Genomic DNA, 20,460 nt, shown 5'->3' with positions numbered 1-20,460 from the left:
TCCCCGCNACCCGCCCGCCCGCGGGGAGGAGCGGGAAGCGCCTGGCCCCGGCCCGCAGGGACCGCCGAGGAGGGCGGCGCCCGGCCCGGCACGAGCGCGCTGGAGGAGCGGAGCCGGCACTACAGCGCCCCGCCAGCGCCCGCCACACAATGGCCTGGCTCTCCACGCGGCGCGCCGCTCCCTGCAGCCCGGCCCCCGCGCGAATCTGCACTCACATCTGGGCAGCGAGGGGCGGTGGTCGACGGGGATCCAGATCTTCTGCACTCGGCTCTGGGTCAGCTCCAAGGGCATCTTTCACAGCCTAGACTCGGCGGCCCTCCGCCCCCCGCGAAGAATTCAGACTTGGGGAGGAGAGCAGCCTGTCGACCCCCGAAACAAAGGGGAAGAGGGGTGCGTGCGCGGGAGCTCTCCCGTGCGCTGCTTTTTGGAAACGTGCTTTGTGCTAAATCACTAACGCTCGCCCGGGGCGTAAGGCTTCACGAGCACGGCAAGAGGGCAGGGAGCTAAGGGTTGCACCCGCAGCTGCCGCAGGGCCGGGCTCGTCTACTCGAGAAACCACCGGGATGCTCGGAGCGCAGTGACAGCCGCGGTCCCCGTGTGCCAGCTCGAGTCCGACGCCCTCCCCTCCCGCTCGTCGCCTCTCCAGCTCTGCTAGGATGCCTCGCGCGGCGCTCGGGCTTTTAAGAGTCGGGACCGGCAGCTACGCAGACGTCAGCCTCGGGGCGGGGACGCGTTCTTCGGGATCCAGCCCTCTTTCACGTGGGGGGGTGGGCAAGCCAGGAGGCGGCCTGCTGGCGCCCCCTGCAGGTCGGCCACAGCAGCACGCCCTGCTCCTGCCATCCCTCTGATGACGCCCTAAACTCAGCTCTGGCTGAAAAGTCCCACTCTCTGAGCTTCCTCCTACGTCCCCTAAAGATGACTGGCACAGCTTCCCAGAATAATCACCTCAGCGGTACTGGGAAGAAAGAAGCGGAGCCGTCCAGTGTGGTGCGTGGACCCCCGCAGCTGAATCACCTTGGATGCTGGTAAAATGCATCCTACTAATTCGGCCTCTCTGGGAGTAAGACCCTAACAATCTATATTCTTAACACGCGATCCAGGTTAGGCACAGTCAAGTTGAAGACCGGGGCTTAGGGCTACAGGTTGGAGAGAGGTTGGGGGACTCGGGGGTGGGGACCTCTGCTACCTTAGAAGCCAGAAGGGGGATGACGAGAGCGCCTGTGTGGCATAGGCCTCTAGGTCACTCCTTACCAAAGCTGCTCCCTGATAATACCTGTGAGTCTCACCCACCACGACCTCTGCCCCCCGTGGGGAGGGGGCTTCCCCGGTCCTTCTTCCCCGCCGCGCCCACTTTCCTAAATCCCTTAGAAACCTTGACTTGTGAACATTGCTCCCCTAACACCCAGCCCTGTGACCTGGAACCTGGTCTTCCCCCGTCACCCCACTCCTGGCCTCGCTGCTCAGAGGCCCAAAGGGCGGGGCACCAGAAGGGGATAGGAAAGCCCCGGAGGCCGGACCGAAAGGGACCGAGTCACCTTGGTCTTTGCTGTCACTATTTACCATATTTTCAATATACCTTAATCTGAGTAGAAGGGTAAGTAAAACTAGAGCCTGTTCCAACCTGCAATTCACTACCTGACTATAAGCCCCGGGAAAACTACTGGGAGGTGGCACCTTAATCAGGCAAACCCCTAAAATTCATGACATTTATCCGGCACAGCTCCCATCTCTTCCTCGCCATTGGGGGGGGGGTATGTGTGTTTCCTGCCTCCACGGTCCTCGTAGTTTTTGCATCAGCTAGAGACGTGGGGCAGTCGTGTGGTCAGACCAGCGCCCACCCTGTGAAGATCCGGGGTGCTTCTGGCGGGGACTGCCGCCCGCAGAGTGGTCTTACATGCATGTGACTTTAGCACGCCCGTGCATCATCAGCACAGAAGCGGTGCCGGGCCTTGCAGAGGTGCATACCTCACTCTGAGATTGCGCTGTGATTGGAAGGAAGAAGGCGGCGCCCCCTGAAATCCGCACTGCAATAGAACAGTCTGCGCCGAGCCTGCCACACGTCGCTCACGTCCCGCATGGCTCCGCTGGACCGCGCCCGCTCCCTGGCGGCAGGCACAGCTGCTCCCGCCCCGCCCCTCCCGGGCCTCCCTCCCGGGCCTCCCTCCCTTCCCTGCACCCTAGCCCGCCCAGGGGCCGGGAGTGCCGAGCGTCGCCCACCGCACGGGTGTCCCCGACCCCCACTCTGGACACCCCCGCCCAGCCAGAGCCTCCCCCTCTTCTCCGCACCCCAGAGGGCCCAGGGGCCGCGAGCGCCCCCATGTAGCCCGCAGCGCGGGTACCCTCGACCGAACCCCTACCCCCCGCGTCCCGACTGCGCTCCGGGTACCGCCCCCCTCCCCCCGCCGCGGCCCTCCCCGGAGTCCCTGCTTTCCCTCTGACAGCTTTGCTGACTGTCTGGTTTCGGCGCTCGGGCAGCTGTTCAGAAACCCGAGTGCATTGCATTGGACTTGTTTTTCTGCAGTGGGAGCAAATGCCAGGGATGACACCCTATAACGCCCCAGGGAGAGTCCCACTCCACTCTTGAAACAGGAGTGGACTGATCCAAAGAGAAAAACAGACGCAAGCGAGCGCTGGAGCCCTCAGGGAAGTGGCTGGCTGGGGTTCGCTGGGGTCAGGGAGGGGACCTGCTGTGCGCGTGAGAGTGGCTGCACCCCTCCATGCTTGCACACTTGCCTCTCCGGGAAGAATCGGTGTGCCGGCTACTTTCCCATCAGATTTTTTGCACACGCAGACAGGGCACGGGGACGAGGTGGCACTCTTCCAACCTCTAAGCTTGCAAACAGCTGTGGGTTTCAGCTCAGGGAGAGTGGGGTCCTCGCTCGCAGAGGCACATCTTTAATGTCCTGACCTAGATAATGTGTCTGGCAGGGTCCAGTCCTGAGGGCACCAGGCACTTGAACTTCCTCTGGCCACTAGACCCCTTGCTTTCCCTGCCTGTGTGTCAACAATGCCTTGGGCTTGGGTGTCCATGGCTACAGAGCAAAGACACAATTCTTCCTCATCACCTCTTGCACCTGATAGGGGGACAGGCAAACGGAAGTTCACTTAACCCTCCTAGCTTCTGATGTCTAAGTGCAAACAATGTGGGACTAGGTGGGGTTCAAGGAGGAATTCATGCTTGAGAATAAAGCAAGGGGACAGCTGGAATGGGTGTGGCATTTGCAACCCTCCAGTACATTAGGGTAGCGTCCTTATGAGGATAAAATTGCTTCACTGCAAAACCGTTTATAAACAACCCCCCTGCAACTGAATTCCAAGAATGTACTGTTCAGAATTTACTGATTTAGACATCCCCCTAACTCTTTCCCTAGTTCTCCTAATGGCTCCATCTTCTACCAACTCCCCTGTCATCATTCTGGTGATTAGACATGCAGTCCTTCAGAAAAGGCTGCAGAGGGTATAAACATCTCAGTAATATTTGACAGACAGGACAGCTCCAAGTAGGGGAGATTCCATGGTCGGGGCACAAATAGGATAAATGGAACCTTCCAGATGAGTCAGACCTTTGTTTTAATTGAGGAAGGGGAAGTTTAGAGATGAGAGGGGTTAAGGAACTAGGTCAAAGGTCAAGACTGCCAGTTATTAACTCTTTTCCTGGACTTGACACAGGCATCTGCTAGTTCCTCAGGGACTCGTGATGGGTGGTTTAACCCCAGGGTGCTGAGTAGAGTCTGGTCAAGGGGAAGACCACACTGTGCCTCAGACCTTCTCACCCAGAGCAGCTGAGCTGTTGGACACAAAAGAGCAGAGAAAGACCTTCTTGCACAATCCGGCCTGGTGCAGGTGCTTATGGGGAATTCTTTAGCAAGGTGGAGACCCAGAGAAAGATGGTGGAAATGGTTTTCTCCATGACACACTCTCCCCTCTGTTGGCCAACGTCATCTAACCCTTACACCTGCTCCCGTATGAGAAGAAACAACAGCAAAAAGCAAACCCCACTTCCAAGATCTTGTGCCAGCTAGCCAGATTGCAACCTTTAAACCATGCCATACCCACCTCCTCCCCAGCGAGAGAAGGAGAGAACAAGCCGCGGCAGGCTGGGAGGCATCAGAAGTGGTTAATTAGACACAAAGTGTCGTCATTTGCTCCTTTAACAATCCCATGTCTGAGACAGTGAAGTGAGACACCAAATAAAAGACTGAGATAAACCCTTACCTCACCATCCATCCAAACACAAGAGAGAGGGTGATTTTTTTTTTAATGTTTGTCCCTCGTACATGAGTGGCAACACAGACACGGATGCCCGCACGATGCCACCTGGCTGGGTTGAAAACCCAACTCAAAACCTGCACAGGGAGGTTTACGGCAGCTCCGTTCAGAATCACCAAAAAGTGGAAGCAGCGAAGATGTGCTTCGGGAAGTGAATGGATGAATAAACGGCAGTCCATCCAGACAATGGGACATCATTCAGCACTAAAAAGAAATGAGCCATCGAGCCATGAAAAGACATGGAGACCTCTGTGCATATCATGAAGGGAAAGAAGCCAGTCTGAAAAGGCGCCACACTGTATGATTCCACGACAGGCTGGAAAAGGCGCAGCTACGGAGACAGTAAAATGATCGATGGTTTGCAAGGGTTGGGGGGAAGAAAGAGTTAACAGGAGAAACACGGGTCATGCAGGGCAGCGACACTACGCTACTGTAATGGTGGATACACGTCATTACGCATTTCTCCAAACTCCTAGAATGCACAATGCCAAGAGTGAGCCCTGAGGTAAACTAGGGACTTGGGAGATGATGACGTGTCAGCGCAGGCTCACCCTTGGTCAAAAGCCTCTGGTGAGGGATGGTGACTGTGCGGGAGGCTGTGCACGTGTGGGGCAGGGATATTTGACAGCGCGACACGCTCCTCTCAGCTTTGCTGTGAACCTATGATTGCTCCACAAACTAAAGTCTATTTAAAAAAACAATCGCTCTGTTTCTGCCAGTGTCATACGCTTGTCTCCAATCAAGTGGACTTACTGACGTGTCCCATTCTGAGGCTGGGACAACATTCCTCCGTGGCCACAATCGGGCCCTGGTTTAACAGACGCAAAGTGCACAGCCCAAGTCCCACTGAATCCTACAGCAAGTTTCCACCTCCCTTCGCCCGGGCTATGTTTCTCCACTTAATCCAGATCTTTCCTTTCCTTAGGGCACACCCCTGAGCTTGGGACCAGGCTCTTAAAAGTGCCTGTTGGTGTTTCTTACCCAGCAGCAAGCCTGGCTACTGCTCTCAGAGTATCTTACACTCCTTGTCGACCTCCTCACTCAATACCAAGACGCAAATTATTTGCGTTTTAGAAGTATTATTTTGTCACTTCAAAATATTTGTGCTTTTTATTTTTTTTTTAAGATTTTATTTATTTGACAGAAATAGAGACAGCCAGCGAGAGAGGCAACACAAGCAGAGGAAGAAGCAGGCTCATAGTGGAGGAGCCTGATGTGGGGCTCGATCCCATAACGCAGGGATCACGCCCTGAGCCGAAGGCAGACGCTTAACCGCTGTGCCACCCAGGCGCCCCTATTTGTGCTTTTTAAAAACAAGATGTCCTACAGTCTAGTTCACATGATCATAGCAATGTTAATTTCCTGGTTTTGATATTTGACAGTAAGGTGTCACCAACAGAGGAAGCTGGGTGAAGGGTCCACGGGACTCTATGAACTATTTTGTAACTTCTTGTGTTTCAAAATAAGTTATGAGAAAACAAAATATTTAAAATCAGTGAGAGTTCAGTTTTCTCAAATTCTGCAAAAAACAAAGAAGATACAGATTGTGTGGATCCAGGGACTGAGGGAGAAGGGGACCAGCAGAGAGGTAGTCAAGAACGCTGTGGTGATTTGCATATGTTCCCAACTTCTTTGCTTCTTGCAAATGACACACATACACAAACAGAGTTTGCATGAATCCTGTACCTGTAGAAAAACAGAATCAAAGCTCAAGCTGTGTTTTAATTTAGGTGGAAATGATTCTATTTCTGGGCTTTGCATAGATCTTTGGGAGAATACCAGTGGGTCTGTAGTTTGTCCCCCATGTGCATGCCTAAAACAAAATAAGGGAAGACAGTCATACAGAGTTCAGCTGAGGGCTCCAAGAGGTCCTCGCTGATCCTGTCTTTCCCTGAGGGAAAGGAGCATGAGGATGGGTGACTATTTGAGAAGCTCACTGCCCATCTTCTGGCGTCTAGCGTTTGTTAGATTCGCACAGCGGCAACTGTGCGTCAGCGGTCGCGAGGAGCAAACTGCACTGAGATCTCAAGGATCCTGGGTCCCGCCAGGAAAGAGAAGAGGGTGGGCAAACAGCTGTCATCACGGTGTTGTGTGCCCAGCCTCATGCTGAGTATTACAAACAAAAAGCTCCCACGCCCAAGAGCTTGTAACTGAAGACCAGAGGGGGAAATGCCCATGGCTGAGCATAAAAACAGGGAACGAAGAGCGAGGTCGTAGGTAAATGCAGGCTGTGGGGAGGTCTGCTGGGGACAATAAGAAACGTTTGCACAGAATGGGGCAGATCTGTTGGCAATTTAATATTCATCTCATGGTTCTTCAGTTTTCCTCTGAGTCTGAGAGGACACACGGGAACAAAGTCAACATCTCTCATTTCTTCCTATATCCAACAAGTAGTCACCGAGAGCCACTGCACCAGGAGGGTAAGGCCAAGTAAGATGTGGTCCTTGCCAGAATTACGAATTCACTTTGGAATCTCATAGTGTCCCCCCAGTGTGCGCGCACACACACACTCACTCACTCCTCCCTTTGTTCCTTACAGTGCACGAAACTGAGGCTCAGACATATTCAATTCCTTGCCTGTGAGCGCATAGCTCATAAGCCAAGGAATAAAAAACACGATCTTCCACGAGCCTGGTAGTCTCTCATTCTCTCCCATTTCAATCAAGCGAGGTATGCAAGTTCCTTCCCAATAACAACGCCAACGACAGAATCTTGAGTCCCAGCGGTTTTGACGACGGTCTCAAAATAACTTAGAATTTGGCTACAGTATGGAAATAAGATGAAGAATCACATTCAGAAACTACTGTGAGGATTCATACCTAAAAACTTTTCACATTACCCTACAATGGAAGGTACCGCTTAACATCTGAAAACAAAGCCAGCCCCGCAGAGATTCACACGCCTTTGTATTCCCCAGGCACACCTGGAGAGCCTCCACCTTACGACTGACATAGGAAAGGCTCATGGTCGCTACCGCAGGAGAGTAAATACCACAGTGTTTATAGCCGCCATGTCCACAGTAGCCAAAATATGGAAAGAGCTGAGATGCCCATCGACAGATGATGGAAAAAGAAGATATGGCATATAGAGAACACAATGGACTATTATGCAAACATCAAAAAAGGAAATCTGGCCACTTGTCACGACAGGGGTGGAATTAGAGGGTATCATGCTAAGTGAAATAAGTCAACCAGAGAAAGACAATTATCATATGATTTCACTTATATGTGGAATTTAAGAAACAAAACAGAGGATCATAGGGGAAGGGAGGGGAAAAGTAAAATAAGAGGAAAACACAGAGGGAGACAAACCACAGGAGACTCTTAAATCTAGGAAACAAACGGGGTTCCTGGAAGTTAGGTGGGTTGGGGGATGGGGTAACTGGGGGATGGGCATGAAGGAGGGCACAGAATGTAATGAGCACTGGGTGTTCCATGCAACTGATGAATCACTGAGCTCTACCTCCGAGACTAATAATACACGATATGTCAATTAACTGAATTTAAATTAAAAAAAAGAAAGAATAGTTTTGTGAAAGGAAACTGCATCAGCATTAAAAAAGAAAAAAGAGGTAAAGGAGGCCTTGAGGCTTTTAGTGTACTTCCCAAAGGTCTTAGAATGTCCTAAGTTACTAGTTAAGAGACAGAAGGAAAGAAGAAATACTCCTACATCTCCAACATTACTCAAATTATTAGATAAATCTCAAATTTCTATTGTCAATAATACATTTTTACAGAACGGCTGCTCACCCAGGTCGTCAATACCCTGACATCACCATGAACTCTAAGGCAGTACCATCCCGTAGGAGCTGCAATCCTAGCTTAAGATTTTCCAGTAGTAAAAAGAAACAGGTGCAACTAGCATCAGTAATAGATTTTAGTTAACGTCATAAATCCAAAATATTGTCACCTCCACATGTTATGTTATAACACACTGCATTCTTTCAGATTCCATGTGTTAGCCATCTTCCATCTCCATTCCAGACATCCGGATAAGAGCCATCCAAGGAGAGGAAACAGGAACAAGGCTCTGGAGTGGGATCTTGATTTGGGATAGAGCCAGGGTGGGTGGCACAGGGAGGGCTGCAGAGTGAGGCGGCAGGAGCTTCCCCATCAAGCAGCACCTTACAGATCCATCAGGAAGGCTGGTTGCTCTTCTGAGAAAGCTAGGAAGCCTCCGGAGGGCGATAAGAATACTGAGCAATACAACGGATGACCCGCTAGGACCGGGGAGGCCATATGCATGGTTACGTTCATGCTCACTGTTGTATCCATCCGGAGTGCCTGGAACACAGGCGCACTGACCGTAGGCTCTCATGGGTTGACCGAATGAGACCTTGTTTAAAGACTGGCCTCTGGTTGCTGTGTTAAGAACGGGTTATAACACGCAGGCAATGATCCTGGGACTCTGAAATAATCATGAGGTCCAGAATCTCTGGTCTGGATTTATAAGGAAGAGGGGGTGAATGAGAGCTCAAGAAACAGGCCCCTGCATGGAGATGTGTTTCAAACAACTTGGCTCTCAATTTCTATTCCACGCCTCCCCCAAATAGTGTTTATCCTCTTGAAACGGAAACTTAAAAACAAGGGGGGGGGGCAGAAAAAGAGCTGGGTGTTGGAACCCGTAACTGAGCTATATGTGGCAGGAAGGGCCCCTCGTATCATGAAAAAAGTTATCATCGGCAGTGAGAATAAATTAATGGATAATTCATTGAGACGCGTCAGGCTGCCTTAGCTCTTTAAGAATAGCCAATACGGTAACCCACTCTCTCCTGTCTCTGTTCCGCCATGTACAGCAGCCTTCTAATTACCACTCACCTTCTCTCATGGAAAGAACTACCACTTACCTCCTCTCACAGAATTACCATTTGTCTTCTCTCACAGAGAACTCACGGGAGGAGCTGCCCTCAATGGTCTGTTCCACCCCGCAGTTGGAAATGTCTCAAGTGGGCAATCTATATTTACATGCCATTCTCTTACCAGTATGGTTTGTGACTCAGTCTTCCAAAGCCTGACTCAGTTTACACTGCTAACATCCAACTCTAAAGAGAAAAACCTGAGGACCAGCCCCACACAGAGCCAGCCACCCGAGAGGGCACGGCTGAGGGGCCAGCCAGGTTTCTCTCTGCCACCTCCGTCTTGCTTCTCTTCATTGTCAGCATGGAGAGATGCCCAGGAACACTCGTGGCTTCGTTTCCTGCCAGAGTAGTTTCCCAATGACAATATTTTATGGATGCAGATATAAAACAAAGAGAGACTGAAGAAAACATCCAGGAGTGTGGTAAGACCCAGACCAACTGATGCAACATCTCTGGGTAGAGAGAAACCGGGGCTGTCCCCAGATGTCTCCTGTCTAAGGGTCTTCTATGACCCTCATGACACTTTCTCCCCAGTCACAGGTGGAAAGGAAACAGGAGAAAACTCACTTGCTAAGAAAAAGACTATGTGACTTGCAGAAGGTGAAAGATTTTCAGAGTGCTTCACTGGATAAACTGTACAAAGGTCTGTTCGAGGAGGATATGTTGGACAGCCCCTGGCATTATCGTTCTTGATAGTTCAGGCTGTTTCTTCATCAGTAAGAAAACTATTACTCAGCCACCAGTCATCCATCATCGAGGATCAGAGATGCCAGAACAGTGCATAACCAGCTGGACAGTGATTGAGCCTGCGAAAGATGCAAACAGCCCGACAGCCCTCCACTGTCCCATGGCAGGCTCCCAACAACACAGCTTGTCGCCAGAGACCTGTGTGCCAGCCTCGGGGGGGGGGTGTGGCGCCCGCACCACCCTGCTATGAAAGGCTGGACGCTGAATGTGCACCCTGCCACTTACCACCAGTGGTGGGGACAATATGACACATGCCACCTGGCCCTCATCTCCCGTCCATCCCCCAGTGCCAGGAGGCTCTTTGAGTAAAGAGACGGCAGGTGTAGCAGCATTATTCACAACAGTCAAAAGTCCAAGTGTCCATCCACAGACGGATGGATAAACAAAACGTGGTCCATCCACACAATGGAATACTCTTCAGCCATGAAAAGGCAGGAAATACTGAAGCAACCTGAAACAGGGATGCATCCTGAAACATCACTGTGATGGACTGGAGCTGTGCTCTCCCAAAACCGCTACGTTGAACCCCAACCCCTAGCACCTCAGAATGTCACTGTATTTGGACATAGTGTCTTTAAAGAAATAATTAAGTTAAATGAGGTTAGGGTGGGCCCCACTCCAACTGGACGAATTTCTCTGCAAGAAGAGGAAATTTGGACACACAGAGAGACTCCAGGTTTGTGTGCACACAGAAGAAAGACCATCTGGGGACACGGCCAGGCAGCAGTCATCTACAAGCCAAGGAGAGAGGCCTTAGGAAAAACCAAACCTCATCTTGGACCTCCAGCGTCCAGAACTGTGAGAAAATACGTTTCTGTTGTTTAAGCCCCGCCATGATAGCTTGTTACAGCGGCCAGAGCAGACTAATACGATTATGCTGAGTGAATGGAACCAGACACAAAAAGTCATGTACTGTATGAGTCCGCCAACATAAAACCTCTAGGACTGGTAAATCCGTACAGACAGAAGGCAGAGCTGTCACCCCGGAGGAAGGGATGAAGGGGGAGTGCCTGCTTCATGGGGATGGGGCTTCCTTTTGGAGTGATGACAGTATTTTGGAGGCAGACAGGGGATGATTGCTCAACACTGTGAATGTGTAAATGCTACTCAGTTGTGCACTTTAACATGGTTGGTTTTACAAGATGAAACCAGAGAGAGGGACAAACCCTTAGAGACTCTTAATCATAGGGAAAAAACTGAGGGTTGCTGGAGGGGAGGGGGGTGGGGATGGGGTAACTGGGTGATGGGTGTTAAGGAGGGCACCGGATGTGATGAGCACTGGGTGTTCCATGCAACTGATGAATCACTGACCTCTACCTCTGAAACTAATACTACAGTATATGTTAATTAATTGAATTTAAATAAAATTAAAATAAATTTAAAAAATAAAATAGTTTGAGGTGATTTTTAACTCAATAAAAAAGGGGAAAAAAACAATGACAGTAGATGAGAGACAGAAATCTATCTGAAAAATGAAGCTATGAAGCCTGTTAAAGTTACAACAGGGTAGTTAACTAGACCAAGGAGAAGAGGATGACAGGAAGAGTAGGGAAAAGCAAATCCAAGAGACTTGAGATCGTTGGAGAAGCCATGGTTGGCCCAGAGCTCCCCGCCGGAGGGGAGCGGGGCCGGCAGAGGGGCGGAGTCTGAGGACTTCGAACAGATCACTTCACGCCCAGCGGGCTTTCCGCGCACCGCTACACAGGCTTTGCACCGCTATAAAGCAGGGACGATGCCTACCTATAACAGAGGGTTATGCATAGTGCAGAGCAGAGCACCTGGCCCGAGGTACACTCAACATCTGGTGGCCAAGAGCTCTGTGCAAACGCAGCCTTCAGCTTTCTACAGAACGTGCCTCTCTCTGAACCCTAAACCAGGTGCTGGCACCAGCGGAGGAAAACAAGAGGGTCTCCCGGTTCCTCTTCCTTGTCCATTCCTTCCCATGCGGTGAAATCAACCACATATTCGGGAAGTTTCCTTACTTCCTGTATTAGGGCTCTGGAATGAAGGAAAGAGAGAAAGAGAGAGAGAGGGAGAGAGGAGGGAGTGATGGAGGATGGATGGAAATTAAGGAACGGAAACGTTTTAAGTGTGGTCAGGAAGCCCAGAAGGGGGAGCTCGTGAGCACGCACCACCTCGGCCAACTCTCTATTACCGGCCGAAGAGGAGGACTTTAAGATCCCCAGGGGACTAAGGAAGGTTTTTCTCCTTGTCCCGCAACAGCCCAGCCAATGAGAAGCCACTTCAAACTCCCGGTTTCCTCCCACGGATTCAGCTTTGGTCAAAACCACCCCTTCCAACTCCCCTCTCTTCTCCATAAAAGAATGCTCCCCTCCCCTGTTCTACAGGTTTGCCTGTGATTTACCACTGTGTGCATGTCCCAAATTGCAACTGCTCTGCTATTCCCAAATAAACTCATTTCGCTGGTAAACTGGTTTTTTAAAAAAGATTTTATTTATTTGAGAGAGAGAGAGAGAGAGAGAAAGAGAGCAAGCACATAAGCAGGGGGAGGGGCAGGGGGGAGACAGAATCTCAGGCAGACTCCACACTGAGCACAGAGCCCATCGTGGGGCTCAGTCTCACAACCCTGAGATCATGACCTGAGCCGAAACCAAGAGATGGTCACTTAACCGACTGAGCCACCCAGGCGCCCCTGGTTATTTTTCTTTTTAAGGTTGAAAGTATGTATGTATGAGAAGACACGTTATAGTAATTGGCTCACGTGGTTCTGGAAGCCAAGAAGTCCCATGATACGCTCCCTGCAAATTGGAGAACCAGGAAAACCAGTGTAATTCAGTCTGAGTCTGAAAGCCTAAGAACCAGGAGCACCGACGTCCAAAGACAGGAGGAGAGGGAATGTCTTCGCTTAGGCAGATGGAGCACATTCACTCCTCCCCCACCTTCTTGTTCCATGTAGGACCTCAGCAGATAGGATGATGCCCCACCACAGTGTGGACAGTCATCTGCTTTACTCCATCCCTCAAACCAAATGTAATCTCTTCCAGAAACATCATCATGGCCACGCCCAGAAATAATGTCTTACCAGCGATCTGAGCATCCCTTGGTCCAGTTGGGTTGACATATAAAATTAACCATCACGTGTCCCATGTTTCTTCACAGCAGAGCCCCAGTTTTTAGCTGCCCGGCTAAATGATATGTTTCAGACCTGCAGGTTAGACGTGGCTGAATGGCTAAGGCAGGGCTAGCAAAGGAGTTTCAAGCTCCAAACTGCTCCACTTGCCCTCACCTGGGCATCCTCTGTTGCTAGAACAGCCTTTAAATGAAGAGCAGCCCCTGGGAGGTGTTCCCAGCAGTGAAGCAGCTCCCCTTGCTCCATCCAAACCTTGGATGTCCCTCAGGCCATTTTCCCCCTGAATCTAGAAACCCCTCTCTGACAGCCCTCCTGGAGGGCCTCAGCTCAAACTCATGGCTTCAGGCTGCTTGATCCCTCTTTAGACAGCGCTGCTGGCCAGACAGACTTCTTACACTGAGCCAAACACCTCTTCCTGTAACTCTTCCCCATGGGTTCTCATTCTGCTGCTGGGGACGCAGCAAGCCTGTGCCCCATCCCAGCAAGAGGGGCTTGCCCTCCAACATGTAAGCAGCTGTCATGTTCCCATGAGAACATATGACCTTCAGGCTAAGACGCTCACTCCTGGGCTTGAAAACAGAGTAAACACGCTCCTCACACAGCACACACAGCAAAGCCAACTAAAAGCATGACTGTGTCTGGTGATGTTAAAAGCATCAGGTTCCAGAGAGACGTTAATGGAATGATGTCATTAGACCTATGATAAATACCGAAAGGAGCCAGGCACTCGAAATTACTATGACAAAAAGCAAGTCTCGGGAACCTATGGATGATCTAGGTTTCGATTCTCAACTACTGAGAACCAGATTTGTCTGCTCTGCAAAGCTGAGCCAGCGGGAGTGGGGGAGGAGGAGGAAGGGCCCCAGGCTGGGAGGGAGGAGCCTGGACCCTGCTGGCGACCCAGGCTACACCAGGCGCTTCTGGACCTCAGTCCCCTCACCCGCCCTTGAGCTGTCTAGATGGTCTGTCAGCATCTCTTCCACTCTCCGATGAGTCTAATTGTTCTCGATGAAATAGAAATAGGAACTTGGGGGCGCCTGGGTGGCACAGTGGTTAAGTGTCTGCCTTCGGCTCAGGGCGTGATCCTGGCGTTGTGGGATCGAGCCCCACATCAGGCTCCTCCTCTGTGAGCCTGCTTCTTCCTGTCCCACTCCCCCTGCTTGTGTTCCCTCTCTCGCTGGCTGTCTCTATCTCTGTCGAATAAATAAATAAAATCTTAAAAAAAAAATAGGAACTTGATAATAATTACCAGACTATAAGCAGCTCGAAACGGGGACAGCTGTTCATCCTTGTGACACCAGAGCCTACAAAAGCATTGGGCACATGGGAGATGTTCAGTGTGTGATGAAGAGTGGTTCTATTACAATGACCCCGGGGGCTCCCACCGTGGACTGGAACCCTCCATAACTGCTGCAGGGAACGTGCTCATGAGATCAGATCAGAAATGGATGAAAACGCTCTCGGAAGGGCTGTGAAGTGCTCCACAAACGTACGAAGATTAGAAGTTCTGAACTGTGCCAGCCCACCCCACGGTGGATGATTCCGCGGGCTGAATGCACTTCCTCCGACCCTGACCGTGATCTGGCCTCTATCCCTGGGCTTCCTCCGCACCCTGACGACATCCTCCGGCACAGACTCAAAATGAGGGGAAAAGCCCAAGTGAAGACAGCTGAAGTTACTGCCCCCAGACTCTGGTGAGAACAGAAACTGGCCCGCAGACCACCTGCTGCTGAGTACGCGAAGTGCACCAAGGGGCCCGCGACAGGGTGCCCGAGGTGGAGAAAGTTGGGGACGGACACTATGTTGCAAGCCCTGCTTGCGTGCTGTGGGCGTGCAATGCTGGGATTGCCACATCCGAACTGGCATCCTGGCCCTTCTCTGCTCCCCTGACACTTCTTCCTTCTCCCAGTGGAAAGAATTCTAAAAATAGAGCTAAAGCAAGACAAAAAAAAAAAAATTTTTTAAGTAGGCTCCCAGCACGGAGCCCACAAGACTTATCCAACTGGAATTTACATTGTGTGTGATATAAGTAGTGATATAATTTTATTTTCTTTTTTTTTTATTTGGATAACCAATTGAACCAGAATGTATTTTTTAATTTATTTAAATTCAATTTAATTGACATATACTGTATTATCAGTCTCAGAGGTAGAATTCAGTGATTCGTCAGTTGTATACAACACCCAGTGCTTATCACATCACCTGCCCTCCTTAATGCCCATCACCCCGTTACCCCATCCCCCACCCCCCTCCCCTCCAGCAACCCTCAGTTCGTTTCCTAGGATTAAGAACCTCTTATGGCTTGTCTCCCTGTTTTCCTCCTATTTTTCCTTCCCTTCCCCTATGACCCTCTGCCTTGTTTCTTAAATTCCACATATGAGTGGAATCGTATGGTATTTGTCTTTCTCTGACTGACTTCTTTCACTTAGCATTATACCCACTAGTTCCATCCACATCATTGCAAATGGCAAGATTTCATTTTTTGATGGCTAATGTTCCATTATATATATGTATGTGTGTGTGTGTGTGTATATATATATATATATATATATATATACACGTATACACCCCATCTTTATCCATTCATCTGTCCATGGACATCTCAGCTCTGTCCACAGTTTGGCTATTGTGGGCATTGCTGCTATAAACATTGGGGTGTAGGTGCCCCTTTCGGATCAATACATCTGTATCTTTGAGGTAAATACACAGGGTGCAATTGCTGGGTCGTAGGGTAGCTCTATTTTCAACTTTTTGAGGAAGCTCCATACTGTTTTCCAGAGTGGCTACACCAGCTTGCATTCCCACCAACAGTGTAAGAGGCTTCCCCTTTCTCCACATCCTTGCTACCATTTGTTGTTTCCTGATTTGTTAATTTTTGCCATTCTAGCTGGTGTGAGGTGCTATCTCATTGTGGTTTTGAATTGTATTTCCCTGATGCCACTGATATGGAGCATTTTTTCACGTGTCTGTTGGTCATTTGTACGTCTTCTTTGGAGAAATGTCTGTTCATGTCTTCTGCCCGTTTCTTGACTGGATTTTTTGTATTTTGGGTGTTGAGTTTGAGAAGGTCTTTATAGATTTTGGATACTAGCCCTTAATCTGATAAGACATTTGCAAATATCTTCTCCCATTCCACAGGTTGCCTTTTAATTTTGTTGACTATTTCCCTTGCTGTGCAGAAGCTTTTTATCTTGATGAAGTCCCAATAGTTTATTTTTGCTTTTGTTTCCCTTGCCTCAAGAGACGCATCTAGGGGGCGCCTGGGTGGCACAGCGGTTAAGCGTCTGCCTTCGGCTCAGGGCGTGATCCCGGCGTTATGGGATCGACCCACATCAGGCTCCTCTGCTATGAGCCTGCTTCTTCCTCTCCCACTCCCCCTGCTTGTGTTCCCTCTCTCGCTGGCTGTCTCTATCTCTGTCAAATAAATAAATAAAATCTTTAAAAAAAAAAAAAAAAGAGACGTATCTAGGAAGAAGTTGCTGTGGCCGAGGTCACAGAGGTTGCTGCCTGTGTTCTCCTCTAGGATTTTGATGGATTCCTGTCTCACATTTAGGTCTTTCATCCATTTTGAGTTTATCTTTGTGCATGGCATAAGAAAGTAGGACCAGTTCTTTAGTTAAACAATAAATTACATCCCTCTGGTTTAAGCTACTGTTGGCCAAGTATTCTGTTAGTCACAGCCAAAAGTATTCCTAACTGGTTAATATATCATGAATATGATCAAAATTTTACTAACACAAACTTCATATTAAAATGTTAATAATGTAATCGAGAGTAATTCTACTTAAAATCATTTCTCTATTATATAGCATGAAAAACAACACCAAAAACTTTTGATTTTGGCCACTTTGCCCCCCTGAAAGCAAGGTAAGTCACCAGTAGCCTCACTGAAGCCACCCCAGAAAATTCGGCCAGGGCCCCTGCTCTTGCAGGAGAGTCAACAAGATGACATCACCGTGAACAGATGAGGTCTGACCCCTCACAGAGTCACTCGGCTGGGCTTTCAGACTGAGTACTGGTCCAGCCACAGCAGAGGGAAGACAAATGAGATCAGAAGGGACAACTTGGGGGGCGCCTGGGTGGCACAGCGGTTAAGCGTCTGCCTTCGGCTCAGGGCGTGATCCCGGCGTTATGGGATCGAGCCCCANAGGCCCTGGTCTTCCTCCAATGTCCTCCTCACCCCATCAATGGACAGTTTTTATGTCTGTTCTCTCCACCCCTAGTAAACTTGCTCTCAGAAAAGAATTTGCCCCCCATTCCAGTTAGATCCTATGATTGCTAAATGGCCTAGAGCACACTCCCTCCCATGACGCTGGACTTTAACTTTTCTCCAGGCCTTCAGCAGAAGGAGGAAACTGAACGAACAGCATGAGAGGCACCCACCACCAAAGCCCTGCACGAGGAGGGTGGTGGGCACTGGCCACCGGCGGGGGGGCGGGGGGGGGCTTGGGAATGGTCTCTCCTGCCTTATGTCTGCTTCAAGGGACTGGTCTCTTCTGCAGGGATCACAGTCTGCCTTCTGAAGGGGGTTCTCCCTTCGCTCTGGTCTTTAGGAAACTGGGCGGAGTCACTCAGTGTCTTCCTGGCTCAGGGATGCCCCAGATCACTGTCCCAGGAGTTGGAAAGACAGCCCAAAGAAGGCAGCATGAGGCTGGACTGGCAGAAACGTTTGGGGAAAGCCGCCCTCACCTCAGTGAGGAAGAACTCCCAGCGGACGGAGAAGCAGAGCACTGTTTACAAGGACGCCCTCCGGTGTGTGTAGTCAGGTTGGAGGCACCACCGTAGATGAGAAGGACCGTATCCGATGACACACTGCTAAGAGGAGTCATCAGAAACTCATCAGCAGGGAATAAGAAACTAGGAAATAAAAGCCGGCACACGGAGGGCACAGGACAGAGATGGTGGCCTTGTCGACGTGACCGAATTCTTTGAAAACTCTAATGCGGCATATGTAAGGGGTACTGCTAAGAGCAAAACCTGGTGACAAGGAAATTACACGTAAAAGCAATGCTAGTGGAATCTTAATTTTCTAAAATTTATCGGGTGTTTGTACACATCAAAAACGATACATCCAGGTGGTTGAATTAGAGGCAATTTTCATTCTTGTTTTGTGTGTGTGCCGTCCTGTACATTTTATAGCAACTATAATATGGTAATATTATAGTGACTACTTTATAATCCTAATAGCAATCATTATTAAAACAGCTACCATGTACTGAGCACTGATTCTGGGCCAGACCCTGTGTTCAGATTTTGCAAATATTTTCCCAACAACTCATTGGTAAGTAAGTGTCAGTGTTTTTCAGATGAGGAAATGCGGACTGAGAGGTAAAACTCCCAAACCAGGTCACATAACAGGGATTCCAATGCAGATGAGCTCTGCGCTCTACTGCCCTCCAGAAATGCAACCTTTTTTAGGAATGTATATATAATCTGGTGAGAAGGGGCAAGGAAAGAGGACCGTCTGCCAGGAAACCTCAGGCAGGAGGGGCCACCGAGAATCCCAATGTCATTCCAGAGGAGGGGGGAGCACATCCCCTCCACTAACCAAATAGCAGTTAACAAGTATAAATGAGGGTATCTTCTTCTGATCCTTTTTTGGTGAGGGGACAGTGGTGTGAGAGAACTCAGGAGCCCCACATTGGAAATTGGGGTAAAGGCATTAAAAGGAGAAATTCCTGGGTCAGCCAGGGTTGGCCAGGAGCAGCCAGGTCAGCCAGGAACAGAGCAAGGCTGTGCCTAGCCACAGGTAATTTTGACACAGCTGTCACGTGTTAAATGGGTTGACATATAGTACTGAAAGGAGCTTTCTTCTACAAGGTCCCATCCCTGAGAGATCCCTGTGTGTCATGTCTGAGATGCCACATGCCGTCATTAGAGGAATACTTGGATCAGCTCAGCCCTTTCTATTTGAAACAGAACACTGACCTGCTTGGTCCCGTATCATGTCGTGACCTCTGGGACCCTCAAGACATTGTACAATTTGGATGGCTCCGCTTAAAATGACAAGCGTCACAAGCAGGAGACGATAATCAGTTATTCATGGTTCAAAATTAGGTATCACGCATGTATCACGCACTCAAGAGGGGCCAGAGGCTCCCCGGAGATGGAGCCCAGGGCAGGACACGTCGGCTCTGGATGCTACAGCACCCGTGTGAAGTGGGGGTGGAAGAGCTTAGCAACCTGCAGAAACAGCCCATCCCGGGATGGCTTTTAAGTGAATTACGCAGTAAACCAGACGCTGTTTCTATAATCCTCCCAAAGCAATGAGGGGGTCAAAGAAGGCTGTACAGAAGGAGCTGGAAGGCCTTGTGGGGAGATAGGAGATGTGACACATCTTCACCAGGAAGCCCTCTGGGGCCCAGTCTGGTCACCTAAGTATTTCTTTCACTGGAGTCCACGTGTAAAGCCAGAACTTGGCCTCCCGGCTATTTAAATCAGGTTGTTTATGTCTTGGGTTTCAATAAATTGAGATGCCAGGCTGATACGCTGGATAATGGGGGGAGGGGTGCAGCAGAGAGTGAACACACCACACTGATGAGTCTGAATCACTCTATCAGTCGCTGGTTTCCAACATCTGTGATGTGTAAGAACAAACCAGAGAACTCATTAAAGTTACCCCGCTGCAAAGCCCATGCTAGGCCAATTAGATCAGAACTGCTGGGTGGGGTTCAGGCTGTGCGATTTCTTAGAAGCTTCTCAAAAGTCCAGCAGCTAGCTGAATAAAGACTCCAGTTTTCACCACACCTAGCCTCGGTGCCAGCTTGCGCCCAGTCTCAGGCTGGCGCTGCAGGAAGAGGGAGCCATATATGGCACCTGACTGCAAATATGTTATACCTTGTAGAGGAAACAAGGGAAAGATTCATGGAAGCAATCAGCAAACAAAATCATAGTGGAGTTGGATGTATTTTGGAGAGATTTCTGAGCCAAAAAAAACAAAACAAAAAAAACACAAACCACCCAAGAGTCTAGAACAAGTGAACCCTTTGGAGTTGGTGTTCCTGCTACGTCTGCAACTTTTTTTCCTACGTGGCTTACGACCAGTCATTCAGCAGCCTTGAAAACCCTTCTTCTGTTTGTTTTGCTGATGAGAATGAAGAACCGGCTTGGCCTTCTCAAAGAAGCTGGATAAACCCTGAGGATGCTCAACTACTAGGTAGTTTCCAGAGAAAATGACTTCCTGCTCGCTATCATAGGATTAAAAAGTACCCTGGGAGGTCACTTACCGCACCCAGGGCTTCACGGAGCGCGCAGGGAGACAGGCTGGAAGTCCCCGACGAGGTCGGCAGGTGCGGCATGTGCGGGCCAGGTCAGCGGCTCTGGTCTGGGCGCACGCGCATGCGCGTGTGCACGTGCACGCATGCGCTCGAGGCTCTGCTGCTCGAAGTCCCGCAGGGCTCCGCGGTGGCCGCTTCCTAAGCCTGAGGTTTACAGGATGGGTTCATGGGGACAGACAGCCATTCTGGCTGACCCCGCTGCGGCGCAAGCAGGGCCC

The 20,460-nt window shown here is 50.0% G+C and overlaps 1 protein-coding gene across 5 annotated transcripts in view; it reads right to left on the bottom strand.

Moving 5' to 3' along the window:
* The window catches only part of PFKFB3 (6-phosphofructo-2-kinase/fructose-2,6-biphosphatase 3), a 50,124-nt gene extending 29,913 nt beyond the window's left edge, over nt 1-20,211 (bottom strand). Inside the window, exon 1 of one of the 5 annotated variants that reach the window (XM_034644497.1) lies at nt 20,192-20,211. Coding sequence is in view for 4 of the 5 variants with exons in the window: in XM_019800849.2 (XP_019656408.2) it covers nt 216-291 (76 nt within the window). In the remaining variant the exon portion in view is untranslated. Of the gene's footprint in view, nt 1-215; nt 682-20,191 lie in introns of those variants that run through there. The other 4 variants (XM_019800849.2, XM_002920349.4, XM_034644496.1 and 1 more) reach the window with 4 other exon arrangements.
* Between the last annotated feature and the right edge of the window lie 249 nt (nt 20,212-20,460).

This window comes from Ailuropoda melanoleuca, chromosome 15, assembly GCF_002007445.2.
Source record: "Ailuropoda melanoleuca isolate Jingjing chromosome 15, ASM200744v2, whole genome shotgun sequence".
Classification (NCBI taxonomy): domain Eukaryota; kingdom Metazoa; phylum Chordata; class Mammalia; order Carnivora; family Ursidae; genus Ailuropoda; species Ailuropoda melanoleuca.
This window is presented reverse-complemented; position numbering and strand designations above follow the sequence as displayed.